General features: G+C 45.9%; 2 protein-coding genes and 1 long non-coding RNA gene across 7 annotated transcripts in view; 1 reads left to right on the top strand and 2 right to left on the bottom strand.

Annotated features, from left to right (window-relative positions):
- LOC309331599 (disintegrin and metalloproteinase domain-containing protein 2-like) overlaps positions 1-9,591 on the bottom strand; it is a 94,531-nt gene extending 84,940 nt beyond the window's left edge. For 4 of the 5 annotated variants that reach the window (XM_081843902.1, XM_081843899.1, XM_081843900.1 and 1 more), the window contains exons 1-3: positions 9,477-9,591; positions 6,728-6,807; positions 790-851 (exon numbers count right to left, since the gene is read on the bottom strand). In XM_081843902.1, coding sequence (XP_081700028.1) covers positions 790-851; positions 6,728-6,807; positions 9,477-9,528 — 194 coding nt within the window. In that variant the 5' untranslated portion in view covers positions 9,529-9,591. Of the gene's footprint in view, positions 1-789; positions 852-6,727; positions 6,808-8,812; positions 8,891-9,476 lie in introns of those variants that run through there. The other variant, XM_081843901.1, reaches the window with a different exon arrangement.
- A 30-nt stretch (positions 9,592-9,621) lies between these two features.
- LOC309331627 lies at positions 9,622-16,732 on the top strand. The gene is made up of 2 exons (XR_014151913.1): positions 9,622-9,800; positions 16,487-16,732. It is a non-coding gene; the product is annotated as an uncharacterized lncRNA (long non-coding RNA).
- Positions 10,435-27,393, bottom strand: part of ADAM9 (ADAM metallopeptidase domain 9) — a 116,805-nt gene continuing 99,846 nt past the window's right edge. The window contains exons 18-22 of the mRNA XM_081843863.1: positions 26,874-26,979; positions 23,434-23,572; positions 18,251-18,350; positions 15,192-15,331; positions 10,435-13,252 (exon numbers count right to left, since the gene is read on the bottom strand). Coding sequence (XP_081699989.1) covers positions 13,171-13,252; positions 15,192-15,331; positions 18,251-18,350; positions 23,434-23,572; positions 26,874-26,979 — 567 coding nt within the window. The 3' untranslated portion in view covers positions 10,435-13,170. The remainder of the gene's footprint in view (positions 13,253-15,191; positions 15,332-18,250; positions 18,351-23,433; positions 23,573-26,873; positions 26,980-27,393) is intronic.

The raw sequence follows: 27,393 nt of genomic DNA on the forward strand, positions 1-27,393 counted from the left end.
TTATGGAGTGAATGTGTGGTCCCTGGGGCTGGGGGGGGACCCGGGCTTCCCCCGTCAAGCTCTGGGAGCAGCGGGCAGGTTGTGCGCAGAACATTCGCTGATCCCTGAGGTGCTCTTTGGGGTGGGGTGGGGGACCCAGGCTTCCCCCGCCAGCCCCGACAAGCTCGCATGTCATCTCTCTTTTCCTTTTAGTGCCACAGGCCTTTTAGATTCATTCATTTTTAATCATTGCTGGAATTTTTCTACCATGCTGTTTTCTTTGGAAGTTGCATTGTTATGTAAGTGTTGCCATTTTTTTATTGTGTTACTACTACTACTATTACTACTATTGGGCTTCTTTAACCCCTTGTAAGCCATTACAGGAGCTTGCTGCTGAACTGTTTGGGTAAGATGCTTCCTAAGAAATGAACAAATAAATCTTTTGTGGGGCACTTTTGTCTAGCACAGGCATGATGCGTAAACTGAGAATTCTCATACTGCCTATGACCTTCTGGACAGTTCTGAGCAAAATAAGACTGGTGGCCCTGTTGAGGTGGTAGTGGACTAGGAAAGGCCCAATCTGATCACCTTCTGGAGCTAGCCATTATGGACTACTGAAATCAAAATCAGGTGCAGATTAGTAAGTGGCCTGGCTCACATGTCACACTAAGCCAAGCCATGGCTCTCCAGGGTTTCAGACGGGGGTCTCTGCCTAGAGACACTGGAGACTGAACTTGGGACCTTCTCCATGCACAGCACATGCTACAGCCTTTCCATAAGCCAAAGGGTTAAGAATAGGGAGTCACTTACTGTTGCTGCAGGTGAATTGTGTACGCCTTCTTTTTTATTGTAATCATGTAAGTCTGTGTGCTCTGGACAATTCAAAACAAAACAAAACAATCAGTCAGAAGGGTATGTAGAAACAGTATTTTTACAAATGAAATGAACAGTCTCTATTGAAATGTATTTGATGATGGCAGAAAAGCTATGGCAGTGATTGGCTGAGCCTCTTTATCTTTCAGAGAGGCAGTTCAGGACCCAGGGAAAGAAAATAAGTTTCACTGATGAAAGGAGGAGGCAGGGGCCTGAGAAGGCATTTGCAGGAGTGGGGGCAGAGGGCTAAACCCTAGAAATAAATGGTAGGGTTTTGATTAGCTGGAGTATTGAAGGGAAGATTGCAGGCCAGTGGAAAAATACAAGCTAAACTTCCTTTCCCAGCCAAAGCTTCACCTGGGATAGCAAAAGGTGTTGATGGCCCACCTGAGAGGAATCTTTGGCCTGGGCAGATGGACGGTTGCCAGAGGTTACTCTGTAAAGTGACAGGAAAAGAGAGTCTTGAAAGCAAGGAGTGCTGGGAAGAAGAAGTTGGGGAGAATGAAAAGAGAGATCCATCCTGGGCAGGCTGGCTGGGAGAGATGCATTGGACTCTAGTGCTGCACTGCTGTAGGGGACAAGCTCCTCTTAAAATGACCAAGCTATAAGATCTGGACTCTCTCCATGCAGACGGAAGGTGTAAATAGGTGAATAAACCATAGCTTTTAAAGTTACAACTCCACAGGCTCTTCAATTCTCCAGAGGACCATAGACCCTGGGTGAACCCCTGGAATCTTCCTACCGCTTGGCAGAGAGTGGGGCTGGCACCCAACTTCTGAAACAGAAATCAAGGCAGCTCAGGCTTAAATGGGGATCTCCTGAGGAATAAGGAAGCCAGGTTGAGAAGCCTGCTAAAAAACTAGGAGAGAGAACAGGCAGAAAGGAGAAGTAATAGCACATTGATTTGAAATAGCCAGTCAGATCTCTGGTTCCAGGTCTAATTAATACCTTGATTAAAAAAAGGATCCCTGCAAAGAGTACATGGACATGTGGGGCTCCTGCAACAGGTGAGGGAGTGAAAATGCTGCTGAACAAAACAGCAGCAGTGATTATGATGGCGGAAAGGGGAAACTATCATTCTTAAATGATATTTAATAATGTTTGCTCTGACCCAAAGATTCTTATGCACAACTGTAGAGTGCACACATAGCTGTACCTGAGGATCTCTGCTCATTCACTCACCTGGAGGACCTCAGGTGTGAAACATGCACATGTTTGTGGGTTTCCCAGAGGTATCTAGTTGACCCCTGTGGGAAACCTAGCAAGAGCTTGCAGGGCAGGAGCTGAAGAAGGAGCAAAAAGGGTTTTCTCGTGTGTGTGTGTGGGTGGGTGTGGGTGTTTCTTTGTGGCTGATTAGCTGCTCTCCCTGTGCAAAGGTCAGAGGGGGCCGGGTTTCTGTGGAGGCAGGTGATTAGCTGTGGGAGGAGCTTATCAGAGCTTGCAGGGCAGCAGCTGAAGAAGGTGCGCGCAGTTTGATACATCTTTTAGATTTAGGGGAGCTAGTCTCAAACGTTTGTTGGGGGAGACCTAGGGTTTTTTTTGGAGGGGAGTTATGTGTCCTGTCTGCACGCTTAGAATCATAGAATCATAGAATCATAGAGTTTGGGTTCGGTCAGTCAGCCAGTTACAAATCCACTGAGTGGTAGCATAGTCGAGTCTGCATTTTACCAGCTTCTTTACAAGAATATCATGGGGCACCTTGTCAAATGCCTTGCTGAAATCAAGGTAGGCTACATCCACTGCATTCCCTTCATCTACCAGGCTTGTAATTCTGTCAAAAAACGAGATCAGGTTAGTCTGACATGACCAGGCTAGTTTAGATGTATTCAAGTCTCCAGGGCCAGATGAACTGCATCCAAGAGTATTAAAAGAACTGGCAGATGTGATCTCAGAACCACTGGCAGTCATCTTTGAGAATTCCTGGAGAACAGGCGAAGTCCCGGCAGACTGGAGGAGGGCAAATGTTGTCCCTATTTTCAAAAAGGGGAAAAGAGAGGACCCAAATAATTACCGCCCAGTCAGTCTGACATCAATACCAGGGAAGATTCTGGAGCAGATCATTAAGCAAACAGTCTGTGAGCACCTAGAAAGGAATACTGTGATCACCAATAGTCAGCATGGATTTCTGAAAAATAAGTCATGTCAGACTAACCTGATCTCGTTTTTTGACAGAATTACAAGCCTGGTAGATGAAGGGAATGCAGTGGATGTAGCCTACCTTGATTTCAGCAAGGCATTTGACAAGGTGCCCCATGATATTCTTGTAAAGAAGCTGGTAAAATGCAGACTCGACTATGCTACCACTCAGTGGATTTGTAACTGGCTGACTGACCGAACCCAAAGGGTTCCTCTTCATCCTGGAGAAGAGTGACTAGTGGGGTGCCACAAGGTTCTGTCTTGGGCCCGGTCTTATTCAACATCTTTATCAACAACTTGGATGACGGACTCAAGGGCATCCTGATCAAATTTGCAGATGACACCAAACTGGGAGGGGTGGCTAACACCCCAGAAGACAGGATCACACTTCAAAACGACCTTGACAGATTAGAGAACTGGGCCAAAACAAACAAGATGAATTTTAACAGGGAGAAATGTAAAGTATTGCACTTGCGCAAAAAAAATGAGAGGCACAAATACAAGATGGGTGACACCTGGCTTGAGAGCAGTACATGTGAAAAGGATCTAGGAGTCTTGGTTGACCACAAACTTGACATGAGCCAACAGTGTGACGCGGCAGCTAAAAAAGCCAATGCAATTCTGGGCTGCATCAATAGGAGTATAGCATCTAGATCAAGGGAAGTAATAGTGCCACTGTATTCTGCTCTGGTCAGACCTCACCTGGAGTACTGTGTCCAGTTCTGGGCACCACAGTTCAAGAAGGACACTGACAAACTGGAACGTGTCCAGAGGAGGGCAACCAAAATGGTCAAAGGCCTGGAAACGATGCCTTATGAGGAACGGCTAAGGGAGCTGGGCATGTTTAGCCTGGAGAAGAGGAGGTTAAGGGGTGATATGATAGCCATGTTCAAATATATAAAAGGATGTCACATAGAGGAGGGAGAAAGGTTGTTTTCTGCTGCTCCAGAGAAGCAGACACGGAGCAATGGTTCCAAACTACAAGAAAGAAGATTCCACCTAAACATTAGGAAGAACTTCCTGACAGTAAGAGCTGTTCGACAGTGGAATTTGCTTGACAACCATATGTCAGGAGTGCTCTGATGGTGTTTCCTGCTTGGCAGGGGGTTGGACTCAATGGCCCTTGTGGTCTCTTCCAACTCAATGATTCTACGACTCTGTTTAACTTCTTAATGTAAAACAACTTGCAACACAACCCTCACTATATCTACTCAAAAGTAAATCCAATTAATTCAGTGGCACTTACTCCAAGGTAAGTGGGGTTAGGATTTCAGCCTTGCTCAACTAAATGATGTTTCTTGCCTGTGTCTGGGGCCCAGAGAAGCCAATGGGGGGGGGGGAGATTTGACTGGAAGGAAATGAAACTCCCCATTTTCTGGTGCTTCAACTCAGTTGCTCATGGGTATCATTGTCACAAGTACAAGGGTAACCGTTTTCTAAATCCACACACAATGAGTCAGGAACAGCAAAGTGGGAAAAGAATCCCACAGTGCAATCTCCTGAAGTCTACCATACCCAACAAAAAAATCTGAAAAGGAAAAGTTGCATTAATAGAATCATAGAATCATAGAATCATAGAGTTGGAAGAGACCACAAGGGCCATCGAGTCCAACCCCCTGCCAAGCAGGAAACACCATCAGAGCACTCCTGACATATGGTTGTCAAGCCTCTGCTTAAAGACCTCCAAAGAAGGAGACTCCACCACACTCCTTGGCAGCAAATTCCACTGTCGAACAGCTCTTACTGTCAGGAAGTTCAAAGCACATTCAAAGGCCAACAGCCTCCTGCCACTCAGAATGAAAATGTGTGGTCACATTAATTTGCTAAATAAATACAGTGGTACCTTGGTTTACGAACTTAATCCGTTCTGGAAGTCTTAAGAATGCTGCAAACCCGGAAGTACGTGTTTTGGTTTGTGAACTTTGCCTTGGAAGCAGAATATGTTTTGCTTCCTGTTGAGTGTGTTCCATTTGTAAATTGAGTCCCCCACTGCTATGGGAAAGCATGCCTTGGTTTAAGAACGCTTTGGTTTAAGCATGCTTTCCCATGTGTTTACAAACAAATTTATTTTAACTCAGTAAAGCTTTCATTCTTTTACTGAAGAAGACTCTGCATTATTAATTTACACTGTGCGTCAGCTGATGTCAGATGACTTAAGAACCCCTCCCTTTGACTTTGGGCATATGGGGATACAGTGGTGCCCCGCAAGACGAACGCCTCGCAAGACGAAAAACCCGCTAGACGAAAGGGTTTTCCGTTTTTCGAGGCGCTTCGCAAAACGAATTTCCCTATGGGCTTCCTTCGCAAAACGAAAACCCATAGGGAAATCTCCGGGACAGCGGGGAAGCGCAGCGCGTCTTCCCCACTGTCCTCGGACCTCCTCCGAAGGCTGGCGGTGGGGCGGAGAGACCTCCTCCCCGCGCCAGCTTTGGGATGGCTGCTCCGAAGGCTGGCGGTGGGGCGGAGAGACCTTCTCCCTGCGCCAGCCTTCGGATGGCTGTCCTGAAGACTTGCAGTGGGAGGAGGGTTTTCCTTCCCACCGCCAACATTCAGAATGCTGTTCTGAATGTTGGCAGTGGGGAGGAAAAACCCTCCTCCCACCGCAAGCCCCGGGAACAGAAGAGAAGCGCTGCGCGCCTTCCCCTCTGTTCCCGTACCTGTCCGAAGGCTGGCGGCGGGAGGAGGTCTCTCTGCCCCACCGCCAGCCTTCGGAAGGCTGCTCCGAAGGCTGGCGGCGGGAGGAGGTCTCTCTGCCCCACCGCCGGCCTTTGGAAGGCTGCTCCGAAGGCTGGCGGCGGGCGGAGGTCTCTCCGTCCCACCGGCAGCCTTCGGAAGGCTGCTCCGAAGGCTGGCGGTGGGGCGGAGAGACCTCCTCCTGCCGCCAGCCTTCGGAAGGCTGTCCTGAAGACTTGCAGTGGGAGGAGGGTTTTCCTTCCCACTGCCAACATTCAGAATGCTGTTCTGAATGTTGGCGGTGGGGAGGAAAAACCCTCCTCCCACCGCAAGCCCCGGGAACAGAAGAGAAGCGCTGCGCGCCTTCCCCTCTGTTCCCGTACCTGTCCTGAAGGCTGGCGGTGGGGAGAAAAGCCCTTCTCCGCACCGCCAGCCTGGCAAGCGGTTTCCATAGGAATGCATTAATTGATTTTCAATGCATTCCTATGGGAAACCATGCTTCGCAAGACGAAAAAACTTGCGGAACGAATTAATTTCGTCTTGCGAGGCACCACTGTAGATTGCTCTAACTTGCCAGAAACATTTGGAAGAGACCAACAAGTGTTATGCTTCCTCTAAACCACAGACAGCATCGTGAATACAATGAAAATGGTCCTGTTGATAACACTCTTCGTCTCAGGGGTTTGTATGATGATGGAACAGGTGGATGGCAATCCCTCTATGGCTGCTTGAAATTCTCTGGGTGGGTGGGAAGAGTTCCCTTACGCAAGGCCACAGGTGCCAACTTGAATAAAATATGATGGGGGGGGGGGCAGATAAGCCCTGCTTGTCAGGAGACAAACTCACAAAAGTGACTCACACAAAAGCAGTGGAGGTGGAGCCCTCCGCCTCAAACTTTTAAAGGAACCTTTTCAAATGCTAGAGTCAAATATGCCTCCAGTTTTAACTTGGAGAAAAGCATGTGTCAGCAAGCTTGGGAAATCACTGTGCAAAATATCATCCACTGAGTAGGCATTCACTCCATAGCACAAACTTTTGAATAAGTATGTTTCTTAATTCCAAATACCTCATCTGGACCTAGACCATCTTCAGTCATGTTGGATGGAATTTTCTTTGGATAAGTGATATGCAAAAAGGTTTGACAATCTGGAGAAAAAGAAGAATGCTAAGAAGTTAATCGCCATTTAATTTCTACAAGGCACAAATGTCACAGCACCTTAAGACACCTAAGAATTACATCCAATCACATTCAGTTGCACATTCTGAATTTGCTGGGAAGTGGCTGAATCCCACCTGAAAACAGTGAGTCTAGATATGTCTGAATCCCACCTGAAAACAGTGAGTCTAGATATGTCTAGATACCCTTAATGATATGTGGCAGGTTACATCCACAACAAATCAGTCTGGAGATTAGATTGCAGCCTGCTTGTGTTGCAAAAATCAATGTTTGGGGCTGAAAGAAAAACTCAAGCAGCAAAAGAGGAAAACAAAGGCTTTTATTTTGCAAGCCAGCAAAATAGGCAGCAGAGGAATAAACTCCAAAGTCTGCGCCCAACCCCTAAAAGGGGGGGGGGCTTAATATACATTTCTGTTATCTCCTAAGGCAATGCATATGCATAAACTGAGGCAACTTCTCCTATCCTAGGCTACATCGCCCTATTAGCATACGATTATGGTTTTTCCTTAATGAATATACATTGAGCAAGCGAACAAAGAGCCTAGCCTGGTTAGCTGAGCTTATAGGTCTCTATGTGCATCACCTGGGAACAGGGGAATGCCTCTCTTAAGAAATTCTATATACATTGACATCATATAAATTAGGATTGCTAACCAAATAGAGATCTAGGAAAGACAAACTCTTGTGCCTTTATCTGTACCTTTCTTCTTTCTTCTATCCCCATTTATTAAATTCTTACAACATATAATGACATTGTAGATGAGTAATAAAATATCCCACCCTAAGCCAGAAGGTAATACATCCAAAATAACATCCAAATAATACAATAAGTTCTTATCCCAGACTACCATTTTTATAGAAAACAATAAACAGTCCATTAACCAAAAAGTTTTAGACTGTTTTCATTTCTAGTCATATGCATAAAAAAGCTGTACCAATCTGTTACAAGAGTATTTATGTTTCAAACCTTATGCCAATTTTATTCATTAGTCAATTTTCCCACAAGTGCTATTTGCCATATTTTATTGTACTAATTTGTCAGAGATGCACCCTACAACTTCTTCTAGTATCTCATTATGAGCGACTATTAAAAGAGAACTTAGAGGTTTGAGCAGTACATTAATATCATCGCCCATGAGAAGACTGAGCAGCATCAGCTCTGGACATTTTGAGACAGTTTGAGATTGCTTTTATTTTGACAAATACTTTCCTCCCAGAACTTTCCCACCTCAAATGTATGAGGTTAACTTCCTGCTTGGTGAGCAGGAAGAACGAAAATGGGCTGATTGTATTGGTGTGAGATACCATATTTGCAGTATTTTAAGTACTACTTCTATGGGACGTGGGTGGCGCTGTGGGTTAAACCACAGAGCCTAGGGCTTGCCGATCAGAAGGTCGGTGGTTTGAATCCCCGCAATGGGGTGAGCTCCCGTTGCTTGTCCCTGCTCCTGCCAACCTAGCAGTTTGAAAGCATGTCAAAGTGCAAGTAGATAAAAAGGTACCGCTCCGGTGGGAAGGTAAATGGCATTTCCATGTGCTGCTCTGATTCGCCAGAAGCGGCATAGTCATGCTGGCCACATGACCCGGAAGCTGTACGCCGGCTCCCTCGGCCAATAAAGTGAGATGAGCGCCGCAACCCCAAAGTCAGCCACAAGTGGACCTAATGGTCAGGGGTCCCTTTACCTTTACTAAGTGCTACTTCTAAGTGCTTAAGGGAGAAGGGCCCTGGGCCAGGGATAGTTTTAATCCCTGACATATCCAGGTAGGATTGGGAGAGATTCTTGCCTGAAATCCTGAAGAGCTGCTGCCAGTCAGTGTGGACAATACTGAACTAGATGGACCAATGGTTTGACTCTGTTAAGGCAGCTTCCTAGGTTCCTATGTTTCAAGGCAGATCCAGATTTTAAAGGACATTTCCTCCACACTGAGGTCGACACCTCTTCCTAGAGAGTAATCTGACAACTGGATACCCACATCTGCCTTAAACCGTCTGCTGTACCCATCTCTCTTAGGATGTGTTCTGCGTGGGGCTTCCCTCGGGACTGAGCTGGAAGCTGCCGTGAGGGCAGAATTCTGCAGCGCGATTGCCGACAGGAGGGAGGCACTGGCTGCTGATCTGCTCCCAGGCCGAGATCAAGGCCTTGCCCCACTTGTGCCCAGGGGGCCGCTTGGACGGGTGGACCTGGGCCCACAGCTTGCTCAGCTCCTGATCCTTTCCTCTCGAGATCAAGCCTGCACAAAACGTTCCTGCTCAGAGAAAGCTGAGGCCATCCGTTTCAGTATTTTAACTTTTGTATGTTTTAAAGCAGTGTTATCTTTTTGTAAACCGCGTTGAGGGTTTTCAAACCACCAGGCAGCGTATTCATTTTATGCTAGACAGCTAGGTGCTCGGGCCTTTCTCAACCCGGGGTCCCCAAGTGTTTCTGGACTACAACGCCCACCATTCCCTCGAGGACAGGGAGGGTGGAAGTTGTAGTCCAGCGGCGCCTGGAGGCCCCCAACTTGATAAAGGCTGCCTGTGGGCTTGTCCCACCAATAAAGATGGTGGGAGAACCGCTGCCAGTCCCGGCAGGGGGACGGGGCGGGCTGTGAGGGAGCCGCCCGCCCGCCCGCCCGCCCGAGACGGGCCTTCACTCACCGAGGCCCGCGGCGAAGAGGAGCAGCGCCGCCGCCGCCGCCCACAGCTGCATGGCGACGCGGCTGTCCAGCGCCCTCCCCGCTTGCTCTAACGGTCTCGCCTGGAACGGAGAGCCGCGCGGCGGCTGTCGAGCGTGGTGCGCGCGCCCAGGAGGGCCAGGACTCCTCCGGCTCCGAGGGCGAAGCGCCGGGGCCCGGCTGGGCTTGGAGGTTCATTCCCCTCGCTCGCTCGCTCGCTCGCTCGCGCAGGCACGGGTCTTTTCGGCCAACCCCAACCTGCAAGCATGCGGGCCGACGCCGCGGGGCCCCTGTCAAAAGAGAGCAGGTGACCACCCGACACGCGTCTTCCTCCTTGACTCGAGTTCCGTGGGGTTGACTCCCGTGCCCATTCAAGGGCGCCCGGATGCAAGAGGGGCAGCTAAACAGTAGTATTTCAGCATTTTATTATTGTAAGCCACCCCAAGAACTTTTGCATGGCGTATAAATGTTCATAATAAAACCAACTAGGAGTACCACCCCAACTGAGGGAAGCATCACGCACACAAAGCAGATAGATAGATAGATAGATAGATAGATCGATAGATAATCCCATTTAGACCTAATAGCTACATTCCTATTGGGGAAGATGGCGACTGGGTCCTCCTGGTGCCAAGTCCAGACCTTCTCTACTCGTCCAGTGCAGCAGCGGGAGGCCCCATTAGCTAAAGTGGTACCTCAGGTTAAAAACAGTTTCAGGTTAAGAACGGACCTCCAGAATGAATTAAGTTCTTAACCTGAGGTACCACTATATACCAATAAAGTGTTTTGAGCACACAAGAAATGTGTATATGTTATTGAGTAGGATTGTGTCAAAGAACCAACCTTTCCCATCCACCAGCAAATTTGTAGCTGGTTTCCAGACCAGAACAATAAAAAATTATTGGTAAGTATACGGTTTTGCAAATATCGGGGAGACCACAATAGTTCAAGTATTTTATTATTGCAACTGCAGACATATATTTATATAAGAATATATGCAAAGACTGTTAAAGACTTCTTTTTTGGCGAGAATTATGAAGAAATTTACCAAACAAGCATATGCTGAATATTTGCCGCCATGTGGGAATAATTCTTAGCATAATTTAATACAAAGTGTTTCATTCTCTGAAGCTATTGTAGCAGACGTGTCTGTAATGGTCCTTGCACATTATGAAATTCTATGATTCTATGAACAATATACTATCTAAGCATAGCACACAGGGAAATCCTGCCACCTCAGCTAATCTTAATCTACAGCTCCCAGTCTAAAATAATCTCTTTAGCAGGTACATCTTTAAAAAATCTGGCTTAATCAACGGTGCAAAGATTGAGGCAATTCAATCCAACAAGATTTAGCCAATGTAAACATCCTGACTGACACGAAAAGCAACATAAAAAAGAAAAAGTGATGAAATATACGTACAGTATACAGAATTCTTCAGCAGGCTGCTAGGGTTTAAAGTGCTCATAACAGTTTCAATGGGTTTAAATAAAAATGGATTTTGCACCAAGGCTGGTGCTCTCACACTAAAGATGTTGCAGCAAGTGTGCTGAGTTGAAGTGTGTGCAAAGTAGCTGGAAAGTGCATACTGACTTTGCAGGTTAATATGCAGTCAGCAGTTATGATCACATTCCCAACAGCAAACACACACACACACACACACACACACACAAATGAGAAACATCAGCAGCTCTTAGTAGTAGCTTGCATGCGTGTCTGAAGGCCACATTGGAAATACATCACTAGAACTAGATGGAAGAGTTGCCACTAATTTGCATGTCATTAGCAGTATCTGCATAGCATCTTCCTGAGTCTGACAAATGCCAAACTGTAGAAGCAGCAGGATTGCTGGTGATGGTGGAAGAACCTGTGGCATCTCTGCACTAGCCCACAGAGATGTTTTGGTAGACAGATACCAAAGATGTATGAATCAACATACATTGAATCTGTGCTTTTGCCATCACATACTCAAGCATCTCTCTGCGTTTTGTTTTTACTTTAAAAGCTAGAATACTTGGACTCAAGAAAATTCATGAGAGCTAAATATAAGTGCTTTGTGAACTGTGAGCAGCCCACTCCCCAGCCTAGTCCCCAAAAAGTGACTTTCTCGTACCTTTGTTTTGAATAACCATTAGTGGTAAATTAGAAAAATTTATTCCTTAACCTAAAATTGTTAAGTAAAACTTTCCTAACATAATTTTTTATTATTATTATCTACAGTTTAGTGTCAGCCAGCACACAGTTCAAACTGTCTATGTTTTAAAATGTGTTAATAATAAACATCGAGACACACTATTAAAACATATAAACATGCTAACAATACATTTCATCTTCTCGCAATAAGTAGATTAAGGCTGCAATCCTACACTCACCTACCAGGGAGTAAATCCCAGTTGGCTTACTTCCAGATAAATGTGTCTAGGATGGTGCTGTGTGGCTGCCATCCTAGACACTTTTATCTGGAAGTATGTCTCACTGAACTCAATGGGGGGGGGCTCCACCAATTGGAATTTTTCTTGGTGTTTCCACCTTGTGCCTTTTAGTTACGTGCACACAAATAACAAACTTCAGTCCAACATGAGTTTTGACTTTTTGTGTACAGGTTCCCACACATAACAACCTGAAGCTATTGTTGTTCATAGAAATGTGCTGGTCTAATTTGAACTGCAATTCTTAACACCTGCCTCTACACAACTACAGGTTGGGATGGCCCACCCATGAGGCAAGTAAAGCAGCCACCTCAGGCAGCAGGATCCACTGGGGGAGCAGATTCTGATGTGGATCTTTCCTCCCACCTTGTTCCTGATGTAGATCTTCCCTCACCCCTTCTTCCCTGGCGGGGAGGGGAGTGGTATTTTGGGGTCTGCCTCAGGTGCCAAAATGTCTTGCCTGACTATAGGTGAAGACAGATATAACATTTAAAAAGAAAACTCAATCATAGTGTGAGCTTGGCTTCTTCTCAGCTTTGCAGTTGAATGACTCATACACATGCCAGTTCAGCTGCCATGCTTCAGGCTGCCCTTTTCTGTTTTTAAAAGTGCAACATACAAGCTTATATATGTCCATTGCTAGTCTTAGTCATTTTTTTAAAGCAGAATTTTTTACAAGCGCAAAATTGCTCCAGATTTTGGAGGTGGGCTTCTGGGGGACATCATAAGTTCCACCATTCATTGCTAACCATAAGCTGGTCTCTGTTGCAAACGCAGAACTGCCTTTCTTCAAGATATGAGTCTTTTTGAAAAATATAGATTTAGATTAAAAACAGTAACATTTCCTAATTGATCCTAATTGATTTCCTACTATCTCTAATAATGTTATGTCTGTCTTCACTTAATGTTTTTTCTCTATAAAAACAGCCCAGGAGGGGGAACCCACATACCTTGTATGATTAAATATAACCCTAAAAAGGGGGAAGTACAGTTAACACCCAGAAAATGACCCACTTCTCCAGCAATGTAGCCCAACCGCAGCACAGAGTTTTCACAGGCCCAGTGGTTTCAGTTCCCGGAGCTTTGGTAGAGGTATTTGCTTGTTAAGTTTACATTCCTTGGTATTGCATTTTGTTCTGTTTCTTAGCCAGTGCTGGGGGGAAACAAAAGGTTTCAAGGGCCACTTTATGCAAGACGCAGCTCTGGCTCTGTGAACAGGGTGGGTTGTGAAGGAAAAACCGGCAGTTTTATACAGGAGGCAGTGGTGCAGGTCGAGAAGGGTAAATTGGTTCCTGAGTTTTTGCAGTCTTCAGCACAGGGGGTGGAGGCCTGCAACAAAGGATGAAGGGTCAAATGTCAGCCTGTTTGTTGACTTATCTGCCTTTTCATCAATTCTGTTTGAATCAGCCTTCCCCAAATTGGTGCCCTCCAGGCAGTGCTGGCTGGGGCTGATAGGAGTTGTAGTCCAAAGGACCCAAGGTTGTGGGAGGCTGGTTTAAATAAATATGCATGAAACATGTTCCCAGCATTCATTTTCCCCAAGTGCTGATTCAGGGATGGGAGAAGTGTGTTTCTCCATAAGTTTGTGGACTACAGGAGTGTATGAGGTGTTAGGGGAGGTGTAGAACCTCTGGTCCCCTTCATGGATCACTGCCTTGTTGTGGCAAAGGGGCTTGAATAACTCCAAGAAGCTGTGAGCCATGCAGTGCAGGGCCACCCAAGACGGACAGATCATAGCTGAGAGTTTAGACTAAATGTGATCCACCTGGAGAAGGAACTGGCAATCCACTCCAGTATTTTGCCAAGAAAACTCCATGGACATAAAAAAGGAGAAGCTTTGAGAAGAAAGTAAGAGTTTCCAAGGCATGCTCTGGTTCATGGGCAGTGGCGTAGCATGGGTTGTCAGCACCCGGGGCAAGGCAAGTAATTTGCGCCCCCTAACCCGTGGATTTGCGCCCCCTAACCCGTGGATTTGCGCCCCCTAACCCGTGGATTTGCCCTAACCCCAGAAGTTGCGCCCGGTGCGGCCGGCCCCCCCTGCACCCCCCACGCTACGCCACTGCTCATGGGGTCATGGAGAGTCGAACACGACTAAGACGACTAAACAACAAAAGAACCTCTGGTGAGAGACACGTCATGCTCCTTCTGGGGTAGTTTGTCCATCTTTGACTCAGCTCTCACCTGTGGCTCCTAGAAACTGTCAGCATGTGACAGCAGCCACCCCCCTGGGAAACAGCTTCAATTGGCCAGCTAAACCAGGTGAGGGTAGCCAGTGGGTCTCAGACCTTTGGTGAGTTAAGGTCTTCTGCTGCCTGTGAAGACAGGCTCCAGCGGATTGAGCAGACAAGACCAATAATGGATTTAATCTTCAAGAGAGGATTTACGCACATTGCTGTAGAGAGAAATGAGGGGCAGATGGGCCTCATCCACCTGCAAAAGAAGCCCATCTAGGAGAAGAACCACTTTGATCCCAAGCCTACGCTGCATTGTGGAACATCTTCAGAAGAACAAAAAGCTAAGAGTAAACTCTACACAAATTCAGAGTGGAGTCCCTAAGGCAGTTGGATGGCATCTTATATGCCTCCTTTGGGCAACTCCTACAGCCCAGCTGGGCCAAATGTCTTGCTCGGCTTTCCTTTGGTCCACATCAGAAAGGCCGAGAGGGGGGTCTTGTCATCTGGGCAGCCCAGGACCTCCATACACACTGCCCAAGCTTGCACCTCAGAGAGGTCTCTTTGGTGCTGCTAATGCAGCGAAAATAATGTGATTTGACCTAACCCTTGGAGGCGTACTCACTTATCTCCTGAGACAGATAGATGACACACAGGTGGACTACAACTCTCATCAACCACAGCCAGTGTGGGCAGCAATGATGGGAGTTGGACCAGGGTAGGGGTGCGTGGACACAATTGTGCGTGGACACAATACAACCTAATCATGCTTTATCAGACCTAATATCATTACATCTGAACTAGCCAATGTGCAAACAAACTATATTTATTATTATTGATCACAATTGTATTGCTTCCTTCCTCCAAAGGAGCCCCGGACAACTTATATGGCGTGATGCCTTTTGATCCTCATAACCTTGCAAGATTATGCAGAGAGTTAATTGACTGGCCTAGGGTGGCACAGTGAGCTTTGAAGCTGAATCAGGATTGGAACTCTGCTCCAAGCCCAGCCCCTTGAGCTGCTTCTAGCTCTCACACAAGAAAAACTATAACCCAGGACCACAAGCTGTGACTTTCTCTGCATTGCCGTTACCAACCTCATTGGGATGCAGTGCTGCTCCATGGATGGCCCCATGGCTGCCGGAGAGGGAAGGGGAGAAGTGTAGTGATAAGTGTCACAATACGGTTGCAGATTAGCTGCGTAAGCTGGCACAGGGTATCTGTTTGCTTGTGTGCTCTGCAAGGAAACCAGTGTAAGCAAAGGTTGTTTTTAAAATATAAAGTTCACTAGTGAGGATTCTGTTCAGCGGCATGAGTTGATGGTACCCAGAAATAGCCACACACTTCATTTTCAGAGTCCTTCAGTAAAACACAGCAAGCGTTACGGCTGTGGCACTGGCGGAGGAAGGGGGGTGCGGTGGGTGCAGTCCGCCCCGAGTGTCATCCCCGAGGGGGGTGACATTGCCACCCCATCCCCACCACCAGGACACTTGCCACCGGCGGCGCCCCCCCTGGGACATGGGTGCCAGAGCAGCTAGCTCCGCCTCTGCTTGGTGGCAAAACACATGTGCACTTATCTCAAAAGTAGGTTAATTCCTGTCCAGAACCCTGAAAGCCACTGTCAGCCATTGCATATTTATTTTTATTTTAAAAAGTATATACAGTGGTACCTCAGGTTAAGTACTTAATTTGTTCCAGAGGTCCGTACTTAACCTGAAACTGTTCTTAACCTGAAGCACCACTTTAGCTAATGGGGCCTCCTGCTGCTGCCACGCTGCCGCACAATTTCTGTTCTCATCCTGAAGCAAAGTTCTTAACCTGAAGCACTATTTATGGGTTAGCGGAGTATGTAACCTGAAGCGTATGTAACCTGAAGCGTATGTAACCCAAGGTACCACTGTATACCAAATGACTGTAGTAGGACCTCTAAGCAGTTCACAAGATGATCAATAAAAAATTATCAATAAAAACAACTATGTGAATACAATTAAAATTAACAGTAATTTTTTTTTAAAAAAACAATCTAGATAGGCTTGCCTAAACAAAAATGTTTTAAGTAGGTGCCAGAAAGAGTACAGCAAAGATGCCTGCCTGGTGTCCATGGTGTAGGTGCTGCCACACTAAAAGATTGATTCCTTACCACTGCAGGAGTGTTCTGTGGCACCTGAAACAGAGCCAGTTCCACAGACCAAAGCAGTAGAGCATAAGGCGATCCCACAAGTGAACTGGCCCCAAGCCATTAAGGGATAAAACTTGGAATAGATGGACCAGCTTCCTATAGTCCCAAGTATTTTCTGTGTCATTTTCCTCCACTTTGTTCTGACCCACTTCCCAAGGCTGTGTGTGGATCCTCTCCTGTGTTTTTCAAAAGCTCCCTTTCCTTCCATAACAGGCCCAGGCCCCGTCTTGAAGTAAAATTATATCCCAGCTCAAGATTATGATTTGTCCAAGCTCCTTCACATTATTCTGCCTGAAGGACAGCATTCTGCAATGTGACCCCCTCCAGATGTTTTCACCTGCAAGCCATGCTGACATCTCAAACACACCAGGTGAGGAAGGACCACTATCCGATGTCATCCTGCCCCCACACTCAGATTATCAGGCTTCTCTCATTAAAGCACTTGGCTTCCTTCTCCCAGAGAATCCTGGGGGCCGTAGTTTGTTAAGGAAGCTGAGAATTCTTAGCTGGGAGCATGTAATTGCGGGGAGGGGCAGGCAGGGATTCCCCAATGGAAAATTCTCCAGATTCTCACTGTGTAACAATTCCCAATATTGAGGTAGAGGTGGGGGTGGGATGGGAGAACCACACCAGCCATTATTTGGACCGGGGCAGAAAGCAGAGAGACCAGAGCCAATGGCAGGCAGAGCCAACGAATTCCAGTGTTTTCCCTAACTTTCTCCTGCCTGCTGAGTTCTACAAGGGTGACACTGAGAAAGAGGAAGCTGTCAGCCATAGAATCATAGAATCATAGAGTTGGAAGAGACCACAAGGGCCATCGAGTCCAACCCCCTGCCAAGCAGGAAACACCATCAGAGCACTCCTGACATATGGTTGTCAAGCCTCTGCTTAAAGACCTCCAAAGAAGGAGACTCCACCACACTCCTTGGCAGCAAATTCCACTGTCGAACAGCTCTTACTGTCAGGAAGTTCTTCCTAATGTTTAGGTGGAATCTTCTTTCTTGTAGTTTGGAACCATTGCTCCGTGTCCGTTTCTCTGGAGCAGCAGAAAACAACCTTTCTCCCTCCTCTATGTGACATCCTTTTATATATTTGAACATGGCTATCATATCACCCCTTAACCTCCTCTTCTCCAGGCTAAACATGCCCAGCTCCCTTAGCCGTTTCTCATAAGGCATCGTTTCCAGGCCTTTGACCATTTTGGTTGCCCTCCTCTGGACATGTTCTAGTTTGTCAGTGTCTTTCTTGAACTGTGGTGCCCAGAACTGGACACAGTACTCCAGGTGAGGTCTGACCAGAGCAGAATACAGTGGCACTATTACTTCCCTTGATCTAGATGCTATACTCCTATTGATGCAGCCCAGAATTGCATTGGCTTTTTTAGCTGCCGCATCACACTGTTGGCTCATGTCAAGTTTGTGGTCAACCAAGACTCCTAGATCCTTTTCACATGTACTGCTCTCAAGCCAGGTGTCACCCATCTTGTATTTGTGCCTCTCATTTTTTTTGCCCAAGTGCAATACTTTACATTTCTCCCTGTTAAAATTGTTCTTGTTTGTTTTGGCCCAGTTCTCTAATCTGTCAAGGTCATTTTGAAGTGTGATCCTGTCTTCTGGGGTGTTAGCCACCCCTCCCAGTTTGGTGTCATCTGCAAATTTGATCAGGATGCCCTTGAGTCCATCATCCAAGTCGTTGATAAAGATGTTGAATAAGACCGGGCCCAAGACAGAACCCTGTGGCACCCCACTAGTCACCTCTTCCCTCTGGACCAGATGCAAGGAAAAAAGCTGGCATGTGGGAGCTGGCTGAGGTTGGTGGGGCAGGGCCCATTTGCCCTCATAGTCCTGCCTCCCCTGAACCACATCAATTGCTGGTACGTATTTGTAGTGCAGCTATGGCTCCTGTCCATTCTAAGTGGCCTTCCACCACTTTATTCTTCCAAGCCCCACCACTAGTCAAGATCAGGAAAGCTCTTACCATAGGAGCCGACATGTCCCTTGTAGAATAGGGAATGTTTGGTGGGTAGGAAGCATGTACAGACTCCTGCGTCCTATTGTCTGACCTTCTTCTGAAACGCCTAAATAAAACAACACAGATTGATTGATGACATCCTATGCAGGCCTGTAGACACCTTGCTATACTCATATAGAGCATTCTTTACATAGCCCAAGTTGTTCATTTGCAGTTCTGCCTGTGGCAAAATTTCCACACCAAATTTGGGACCCATAGCTTTCTTAAATAATAATAATAATAATAATAATAATAATAATAATAATAATAATAATGTTGACATAATTTTGAAGAGCAAAGAAGAGCACACATTTGCCGACTTCCCCTTTTATTATGGATCACTATGACGACTCTCATTTTACATACTCATGTAAAAGAGTATGTGTCCTGGAAAAAGAGGACATATGGCAACCCTAATTTATCAATTAGATTTATATACCACCATTCATCATAAGATCTCAGGGTGGTTCATGGTTCACAGAACGAAATAATGATTTGACCTGATCCAAGTAGATTCCCATGATTGGTAAGCTATGTCTGGAAATATTCAAGCAAGAACTTGGATATCAGCTTCAGCTTCAAACATGCAAACCAAACTGGTTTATACAAAACAAATGTATCTGCCAGGTAAAGATGCAGCTGAGCCAAAATGGGTTTGCAGCTGAATGCCCAGAGCCATGTAAGTCCCAATGAGCAGCTGATTCCCAGCAGTGGAACCAGTCACCTGGTGTAATTGTGCCATTGGTGATTACTAGGTCAGTTGCCCCTCCTGCCTGGCAAACCTGGTCTGCCAGGAGTGGGGGAGAGAAGGGTCATGCACCCTATTCCTGTGATACAGAGAAGGCATTTAAGCAAGAGCCGCATTCCTCAAAGATCCCCTTTCTAGATCATTCTCCAAGGGAAGGTGGGGAGGGAGAGAGAGCATAGTTGCTGAGGATGGTAACAAACCCTTAATTACAGAGGCATTTATTTAAACTGGCACAAACCTTACACAATTAGGGGAAAGAGGGGCACATTGATGCACGGGGCACATTGATGCACCAACAATATTTCAATATCAAGAAATGTTATTCGTGTTGCCACATCACTAAAACATGTCTATACGTGTGTGAGTACAACAGTTACAACCGTACCGCCCGCCAATTAGCCATTGGTGTTTGACGAGAGTAGGTGTGTTTTTCGCATGGCCAACTAAAAAATTACGTGAAATGTAAAAGTGTTCCAACACTGTTTTACGTCGTTTAGTTAAGATATAAAAATACCAAAGGTACTGTAAGTTATTCAACTCAGTAATCAGGATTACACGTGATTTTTAAATAAGTACAGTGGTTTTATTAATAATTGTTAGTTTTTTTGAAAATGCCTGTTGGGGCACTTTGATACACTAAGACGCGGGGCACATTGATACATATAAAAGTGCCCCGCTAGTGTACAATAGTGCCCCAATATACAAGTTTGCATGAAATCTCTAAAGTCAATAAATTTGAAAAGAAAAAACTTGTTTACTACGTGGCCAAAGTCATTTCTAAATATAATATGACCGATTATCAAGTGTCATATCTCAGGAAAAAAACAGGATCTTGTATGTTTGTCTTCCCCATTGTAGAAGATAAGGCAAGGGTTGATTCCAAGAATGTTGTTTTGCCGTTGCCAAAACCAAATTTCCCAAAGGGTAGACTCCACCGTGGGAGCAGGGCCAGGGCGGAAGAGTGCTGGAGTCCTGTCTAGTCATGTTATATGGGATCAATTCCAATCTGTTACCTCCGAGGATTGGACGAGTGAAACCGACCACCTGTCTCCTTGATCCCTGCCCATCCTGGCTAATAATAGGGAGCTTGGAAGGGCTGGGCAATGGGCTCTGCGGGGTTGTGTATGCTTCCCTCTGCGATAGAGCCTTCCCAGACCTGCTGAAAGAGGCAGTCATTAAACCGCTTCTCAAAAAAACATATTTAGACCTGGCCAATATGGTAAACTATTGTCCAGTGTCAAATCTTCCATTCTTCAGCAAGGTGATTGAGCGGGTGGTTGCTCAACAACTCCAGGCATGCCTGGAAGATGCAGACCATTAGGATCCCTTCCAGTTGGGATTCAGGCCTCATCATGGGACTAAAACTGCCTTGGTCGCGCTGGTCGATGACCTCCGGTGGGCTAGGGACAAAGGTGAAAGCTGTTTCCTAGTTCTGCTGGATCCCTCAGCGGCTTTTGACACCATCGACCATAACATCCTTCTGGACCATCTAGAGGACCTGGGAGCTGGGGGCACCGTTATATAATGGTTCCGCTCCTTCGTCCTGGGCTATGTCCAGAAAGTGGTGTTGGGGGATGAGTGTTCAGACCCCTAGGCTCTCACTTGTGGGGTGCCTTAGGGTTCTGTCCTCTTCCCCCATGCTTTTTAACATGAAGCCACTGCAAGAGATCATCAGGGGGGTTGGGCTGGGTGTTCATCAATACGTGGATGACACCCAGCTCTACCTCTCTTTTAAATCAGAACCAGTGAGGGCAGTGAAGGTCCTGTGTGAGTGCCTGGGGATGGTTGGAGGATGGATGGTGGCTAACAGATTGAGGTTGAATCCTGAGAAGACAGAAGTAGTGTTCTTGGGGGACAGGGGGCGGGCAGGTGTGGGGGACTCTCTGGTCCTGAATGGGGCAACTGTGCCCCTGAAGGAGCAGGTGTGCTGCCTGGGAGTCATTTGGACTCACAGCTGTCCATGGAGGCACAGGTCAATTCTGTGTCCAGGGCGGCTGTCTACCAGCTCCATCTGGTACGCATGCTGAGACCCTACCTGCCCGTGGACTGTCTCGTCAGAGTGGTGCATGCAGACTGGTGACTGGGAGCAGTCACCGAGACCACATAACACCGGTCTTGAAAGATCTACATTTGCTCCCAGTACATTTCCGAGCACAATTCAAAGTGTTGGTGTTGACCTTTAAGGCCCTAAATGGCCTCGGTCCTGTATACCTGAAGGAGTGTCTCCACCCCCATCGTTCAGCCCAGATACTGAGGTCCAGCACTGAGGGCCTTCTGGTGGTTCCCTCACTGCGAGAAGCCAAGTTACAAGGAACCAGGCAGAGGGCCTTTACAGTAGTGGCACCCGCCCTGTGGAACGCCGTCCCATCAGATGTCAAAGAGATAAACAACTATCTGACATTTAGAAGATTTCTGAAGGCAGCCCTGTTTAGGGAAGTTTTTACTGACTGATATTTTATTGTATTTTAATCTTTTTTTGGAAGCCGCCCAGAGTGGCTTTGGAAACCCAGCCAGATGGGTGGGTTATTAACAAAACAACAACAACAACAATATTACTATTTTTTGACTAATGTAAGTTCTTACACTTTTTAAGTTTTTCCAAAGTTTTCTTTTTAATGGATAGGTGTTTGAGGAAAGATTAATATAAATTTTTATGTTTTGTTAAGAAAACCTGCCATAAAGTCTATGATATGTGTGAAACACTGTAAGTTTTGATATATAATTTAGATTTTAAGCAACAAATTGTAAGGCTGATTATGATCTCTCTCAATAAAAATTGTTTTTTCATAATTTTTTGCAAATAATTACCATACTCATACAATTTATGCTTTGTATTGAAGTGCCCCATTGGTGGGGCTGAATGATACAAAACCCATTTTTTACTCAAGTCATTATATTCTCATTATCTTCTACCTTTAATGGTTCTTATGATTGCTATTATAATATTGATTAGTTATGTCATGCATCAAGCCAAAAATTTTATTATTTTACTCATTAAAATATGAGATTGAATTTTTCTGTATCAATCTGCCCCACTTCCCCTAACTAACAAAGGTCCAATTTGGCATAAGCTAAACAGAGTGATGTTATTCTGCCCCCACCAAACGGTACAGAATGCAAGAAACCACGTTCCACACTCTATGCCCACAGTGAGGATGGTGTGATCATGGAAGTTGATTAATCCTTCACCTTCACTAACCTTGACAGAGTAATTCTCTGGCCTGCAGGCACTAGCATCCCTTCCTGTGCCTCCTCTGCTACCTATGAAAGGTCTCAATAAATACCCCCTCAAAATTCCACAATGCACAAGATTCTTCCTTGCTAGTTCCTGTTGGCTCAGCTTGTTCTACATTGAACAGGCAACCTGTAACATACCCAAATTTCACTTAACCCCAGGATTAAGTATGCGAGGGTGAGGTGCCAGTACACACACCGTGGCAGCCATTTTGTGCCATGGTCCAAACCCCCTGGCAGTCATTTGTGATGGCGCCCACAGCACTTTCTCAAAATTCCAAATATGCCCACTGGTCCAAAAGGGATGGTGACCCCTGATCGAATGTCTCAGGTTTGTGTGTGGTGGCATTACAGAGAACACTTTGCGGAGTCTTGCAGTTGTTCTCTAAGTGAACAGAACACACTGGATGTGACTTTACCAAGAGGCTCAGCTTCTATGCAGATGCTTGTTTAGCAATTCCACGATTCAGCCATACCAAGAATTTCTTAGAGAAAATCTGTAAATTTAAGAGTCAATCCCATGCTTTGCCTGCAAAATTTCCAGGGAAGGCTCCTACCTGAAACACTGGGGAGTCACTGCCATTCAGAGTAAGCAACACTGAGATACTTGACCAAAGGTCTGACTTCTCCAATTGTTTTCTGACAGCGTGCAGAGAACAAAACAGGGCTGGCAAACTAGGGGGAACTGGCTGGTGTTCAGTTGGTTCTAGAAAAACCAATTCTTCCCTATTTTGCAGAATACACAATGCCCCTGGCAGAGGGACACATCCAATTTTGGGAATGTAACACACACACACACACACACACACACACACACACACACTTGCTGCCAGTGCTCCTCTTTTACCTGTGTTGCGAAGCGGCATCCACAAAGAGCTGGCAGGGGCATTGACTTCCAGTGGGATATCACAGGATCTTGTGTGCTGTGCGAGATCTCGTGAAATTTCAGTGAGATCTCATGAGATCTTGCTGCAAACCAGCACTGTTGCAGGCAGCCACTGCCTCTTAGGCTTCTACCGCTCAAGGCAGGCACCTCACCTTGCCTCACCAGTGGACCGGGCCTGGCACCAATGCTGCACACAGAGCCTTTAAATGCCTTAGTTCTGCCAAAGAATTCCTAGTCAGCTTTCCACACAGCAGGGAGGGGGGGTGGACAGAAAATACTTACCCACAACAAGCCTCTATCAACGGCATTAAGGATGACACCAACTGATTCCTCGCAAGGTAAGTGAAGAGCAAAAGCAACAGGAGAGGGAGAATCAGGCAGAAGAATGCCAGCAGCCAATTTCTTGTGGTGTTATCCACATCTGAAAGAGAGAGAGAATAAACAAAGAAAGAAAAAACAAAAAAAATTCCTTCCAGTAGCACCTTAAAGACCAACTAAGTCAGTTCTTGGTATGAGCTTTCGTGTGCATGCACACTTCTTCAGATACACATGAAAGCTCATACCAAGAACTGACTTAGTTGGTCTTTAAGGTGCTACTGGAAGGAATTTTTTTTGTTTTGACTATGGCAGACCAACATGGCTACCTATCTGTAAAAGAAAGAAAATTAGCAACAACAGGAACAATGGTTACCTTTCTGCAGGGTGGGAATTACAAACTTCCTCAACCCCATTGAGGGAGAAAAGGAATGATGTGAGCTTGTTAAATCAGTCAACAGTTTCAACCTCTGCTCTTTTCAAAATCCAAAGCAGTTTACAAATGCGTATAATGCACATAACAAGATTAGTATCGGTCATTTAAAGTAGCTGGGTTCTTATGGACATGTTGGTAATCTCAGTACCCTTTCTTCCCATTGGGCAGAACATGGAAAGGCAGGGCAAAGCTTACTTTTTCCTGAGCACAACTGACTCCAGGGAAGGCCACGGTGGTGCCCTCCAAGTGTACTCGACTACAACTCCCATTAGCTCCAACCACTATGACCTATGGTCAGGGAGGATTATGGTTGTTGTTGTACAACAGCTGCAGTTTACCACGCTGGCTACCTCTGGACTAGACTACTGACTTTGCTTTTCTCCCATATAATCAAAATGTAGATTTGCAGTGCCCCATTAGAAAGAGCAGGGAGGGAGGCAAGAGAGAAGACAGCTTGCCCAAGAGCAGTGGCTATGGAATGGGAGGGAGAATAGAGGGAAAGTGCTGGTTTGAAACCAGGCTTGCTTACAGCAAGAAGGGAGTCGGGAAAGGCTCTATTGTGTTAGCTTTTGGTGTTGGCGTCCGTGTTGCATCCCTCTCTGCTATTTCTTTTTGTAACCTGTCATGTTGCCTTCAACATGAAGCTCCAGATTCAATGTATCAACAAGCAAACAACATCCATCAGCTCTAAGTGAGCAAGCTAACTGGACAGGTTTGCTCTTAAGGTTCAGCTCGTCTTTAAGGTACAGCAACATCTCCATCATAGCAAGCGGGTGGAAAGGGAGCTGCAAAATAAGCCTAGAAATATGGGTGGCCTGTGTGCCAGGGAGAGTTGAGAAAGGGAAGGAGGAGGGAGGGGAAATGGGGTGCAGGTGAAAATGGGGGTACACAGCAGAGTTGCCAAAAAGGAGAGAGTAGGAGACATGGAGAAGATAAAATTGGGTAAGAAAGGTGATGCGGAATGGTGGCTTTATTATTGGGCAGAAAGTGAAAAGTGTGCCTGTTGGCTGCAGGGTGAGCAGGGAGGAAGATGCCGGAGGTGGTTGCTGTTGTTCATTTATGCCCCGCCTTTTCCCCTGACAGGGACTCAAGGTGGCTTAGAGATAAAATAAAAACACCTAAAAGCATAGGGGGAAACAATGGAACAATAATAGAATTACTTTAATCTACATTATATTTACAACGGTATTTGTTGCCTCAAAGGATGCTGTGCCAGTCTTTACCTTGTGCATAATACCCACCACAAAAAATCCACCACAAAAAGTCCAGTAGCCCATCAATCTAATTGTCTTCTCCAAGAGAAACTTGGATTGCATGGTATGACCCCCAAAAAATCAACACTAAAAATTGTTACCAACCTTTGTATGGAATTGGGTCTTTAGGAGCAAATGGATCTTTATACTGTATCTGGGACCTTCTTCTATACCTTTGGGGGAGGGGTTGCTTTTTTGTCTGAATTTAATACAACATGCAGTGCAGTGTCTGTGCTCAAACAATAAATGGTAAGTTAAGCGGCAATGTTGCAATATTATCCTAAGTCAAAGCAAAGACCCTAAAAGCACTCCTTCATCAGTCACACATCTGAAACACAGCGAGTGTGAACAATATGCAGGAAGTCCTTGTTGTGTGTGCAATTCCTGGCTTGGGATTTTGCTTTGCTTTTTTAAAAAATCCAGTTGCCATTACTTAACAGAACAGCAGTCAAAGAAGTAGCAGCCTATCAATGTTAAGTTACAGAAGAGATATATAAAGAAATCCAGATAAATGTTGTGGAAATATGTGCCATATGAAAGGGCTTTAGTGATGATAATCTGGTGTTTTCCTTTCTTTCCCCTCTTCCCTTTCTCCATTTCCCCTTTCTTTTCTGTCTGGGCTTTGCTGCTTATATTTTACTGTCTCTATGTTATGTGCAAGAATAGTGTCTGTATGCTTAAAAGGCTCAGCTGGGTTGGAAGTCCACAACTTGCCTAAGAAAAACATGCCTAAGGAATAGGACTAGTAAAAATGTTTAAAAAGATATTGTTGGAGAGTAATTTTGTGGACTTGGCATTTCATATCCCAGCTTTTCTCCAAAGAGCTTGAGGTGTGTCCATACTTCTCAATGTTATCCTCACAACAACCCTGTGGGGTAGGCTAAGTGACAGCAACTGGCCCAAAGTCACCCAATACGCTTCATGGCTGAGTTGAGATTTGAATACTGGTCTCTTCCAGGTCCTTACCTTCCAGGTGCTTCAATTGGAAACGTGTTACTGTAGCTGTCTCTTTGTATTTTTCATGCTTCCTCATTTGTTTGTGGGGGTTTTGAAGTTGGCACAAGAGAGTGAAAGCCTTCAAGACAGACTGTGGTGTACACATTTTTTTTATCACTGACTTTAATTTTTGCTTTTTATTGCCATTCAGCTCCCACCTTACAATTTTCTCCTGCATATACCTGCTAACTGAGAATTCATTTATGCACCTGACAAAGCAGACATGAGCTAAATTTGTTAGACTCTTGAGACACCAAAAAATTCAATGTTTTCCCCCCACATTTTTTCAAAATAACATGTGCATGAATTTGGAATGGTCATAGCTCAATTACAGAGCACCTGCTTTGCATGCAGAAGGTCTCAGGTTCAGTCCATGGCATCTCTGAGGATCCCTGGCTGAAATTCTGGTGAGCATTAAGCAATACTGATCTAGGTGGATAAAGCAGCTTCCTCTGTCCCCAATGACATTTGCAGAAAGTTGGCCCAGGACAAACAAAAGCTCTGAAAGTTGTAAGATTCCCCCCACCAATCCAGAGGCCCTAAGTTTCCAATGGCTGGTTATCCAAAACCCAAGCTCCTCTTCCCATGGAAAACAAAACTAGAGAGGCACAGTAAGCCACCACCATACCAGCCAAGGAGGACTTAAGCCTCTTGGAGCAGCTGTCACTTCCCAACCTCCAGGCGTCACCAAAGACAGGAAGGTGTGCAGTTCAGGTACTTGCCATTGTATGCAGGTCCACTGTCCAGACTGCCGCCATATCCTTTGGCATCACAGTAGGGAGGGGCCCACCCCGGGTTACAGTGGCAGTTCTTATTGCTATTGCACACCTGTTTGGATGAAAAGCAGCAAGCAAAGAGTGAGAAATAAATACAGTAAATGGACAAAAGTACAAAGAACATAAAGGTAAAGGTAAAGGGACCCCTGACCATTAGGTCCAGGCGTGGCCAACTCTGGGGTTGCGGCGCTCATCTCGCTTTATTGGCCAGCATGGCCGGGTCATGTGGCCAGCATGACTAAGCCGCTTCTGGCAAACCAGAGCAGCACATGGAAACGCCGTTTACCTTCCCGCCGGAGCGGTACCTATTTATCTACTTGCACTTGGACGTGCTTTCGAACTGCTAGGTAGGCAGGAGCAGGGACCGAGGAACGGGAGCTCACCCTGTTGCGGGGATTCGAACCTCCGACCTTCTGATCGGCAAGTCCTGGGCTCTGTGATTTAACCCACAGCGCCACCCGCGTTC

Source organism: Podarcis erhardii (genome assembly GCF_964252035.2).
Source record: "Podarcis erhardii genome assembly, chromosome: 16".
In the NCBI taxonomy this organism is placed as follows: Eukaryota; Metazoa; Chordata; class Lepidosauria; order Squamata; family Lacertidae; genus Podarcis; species Podarcis erhardii.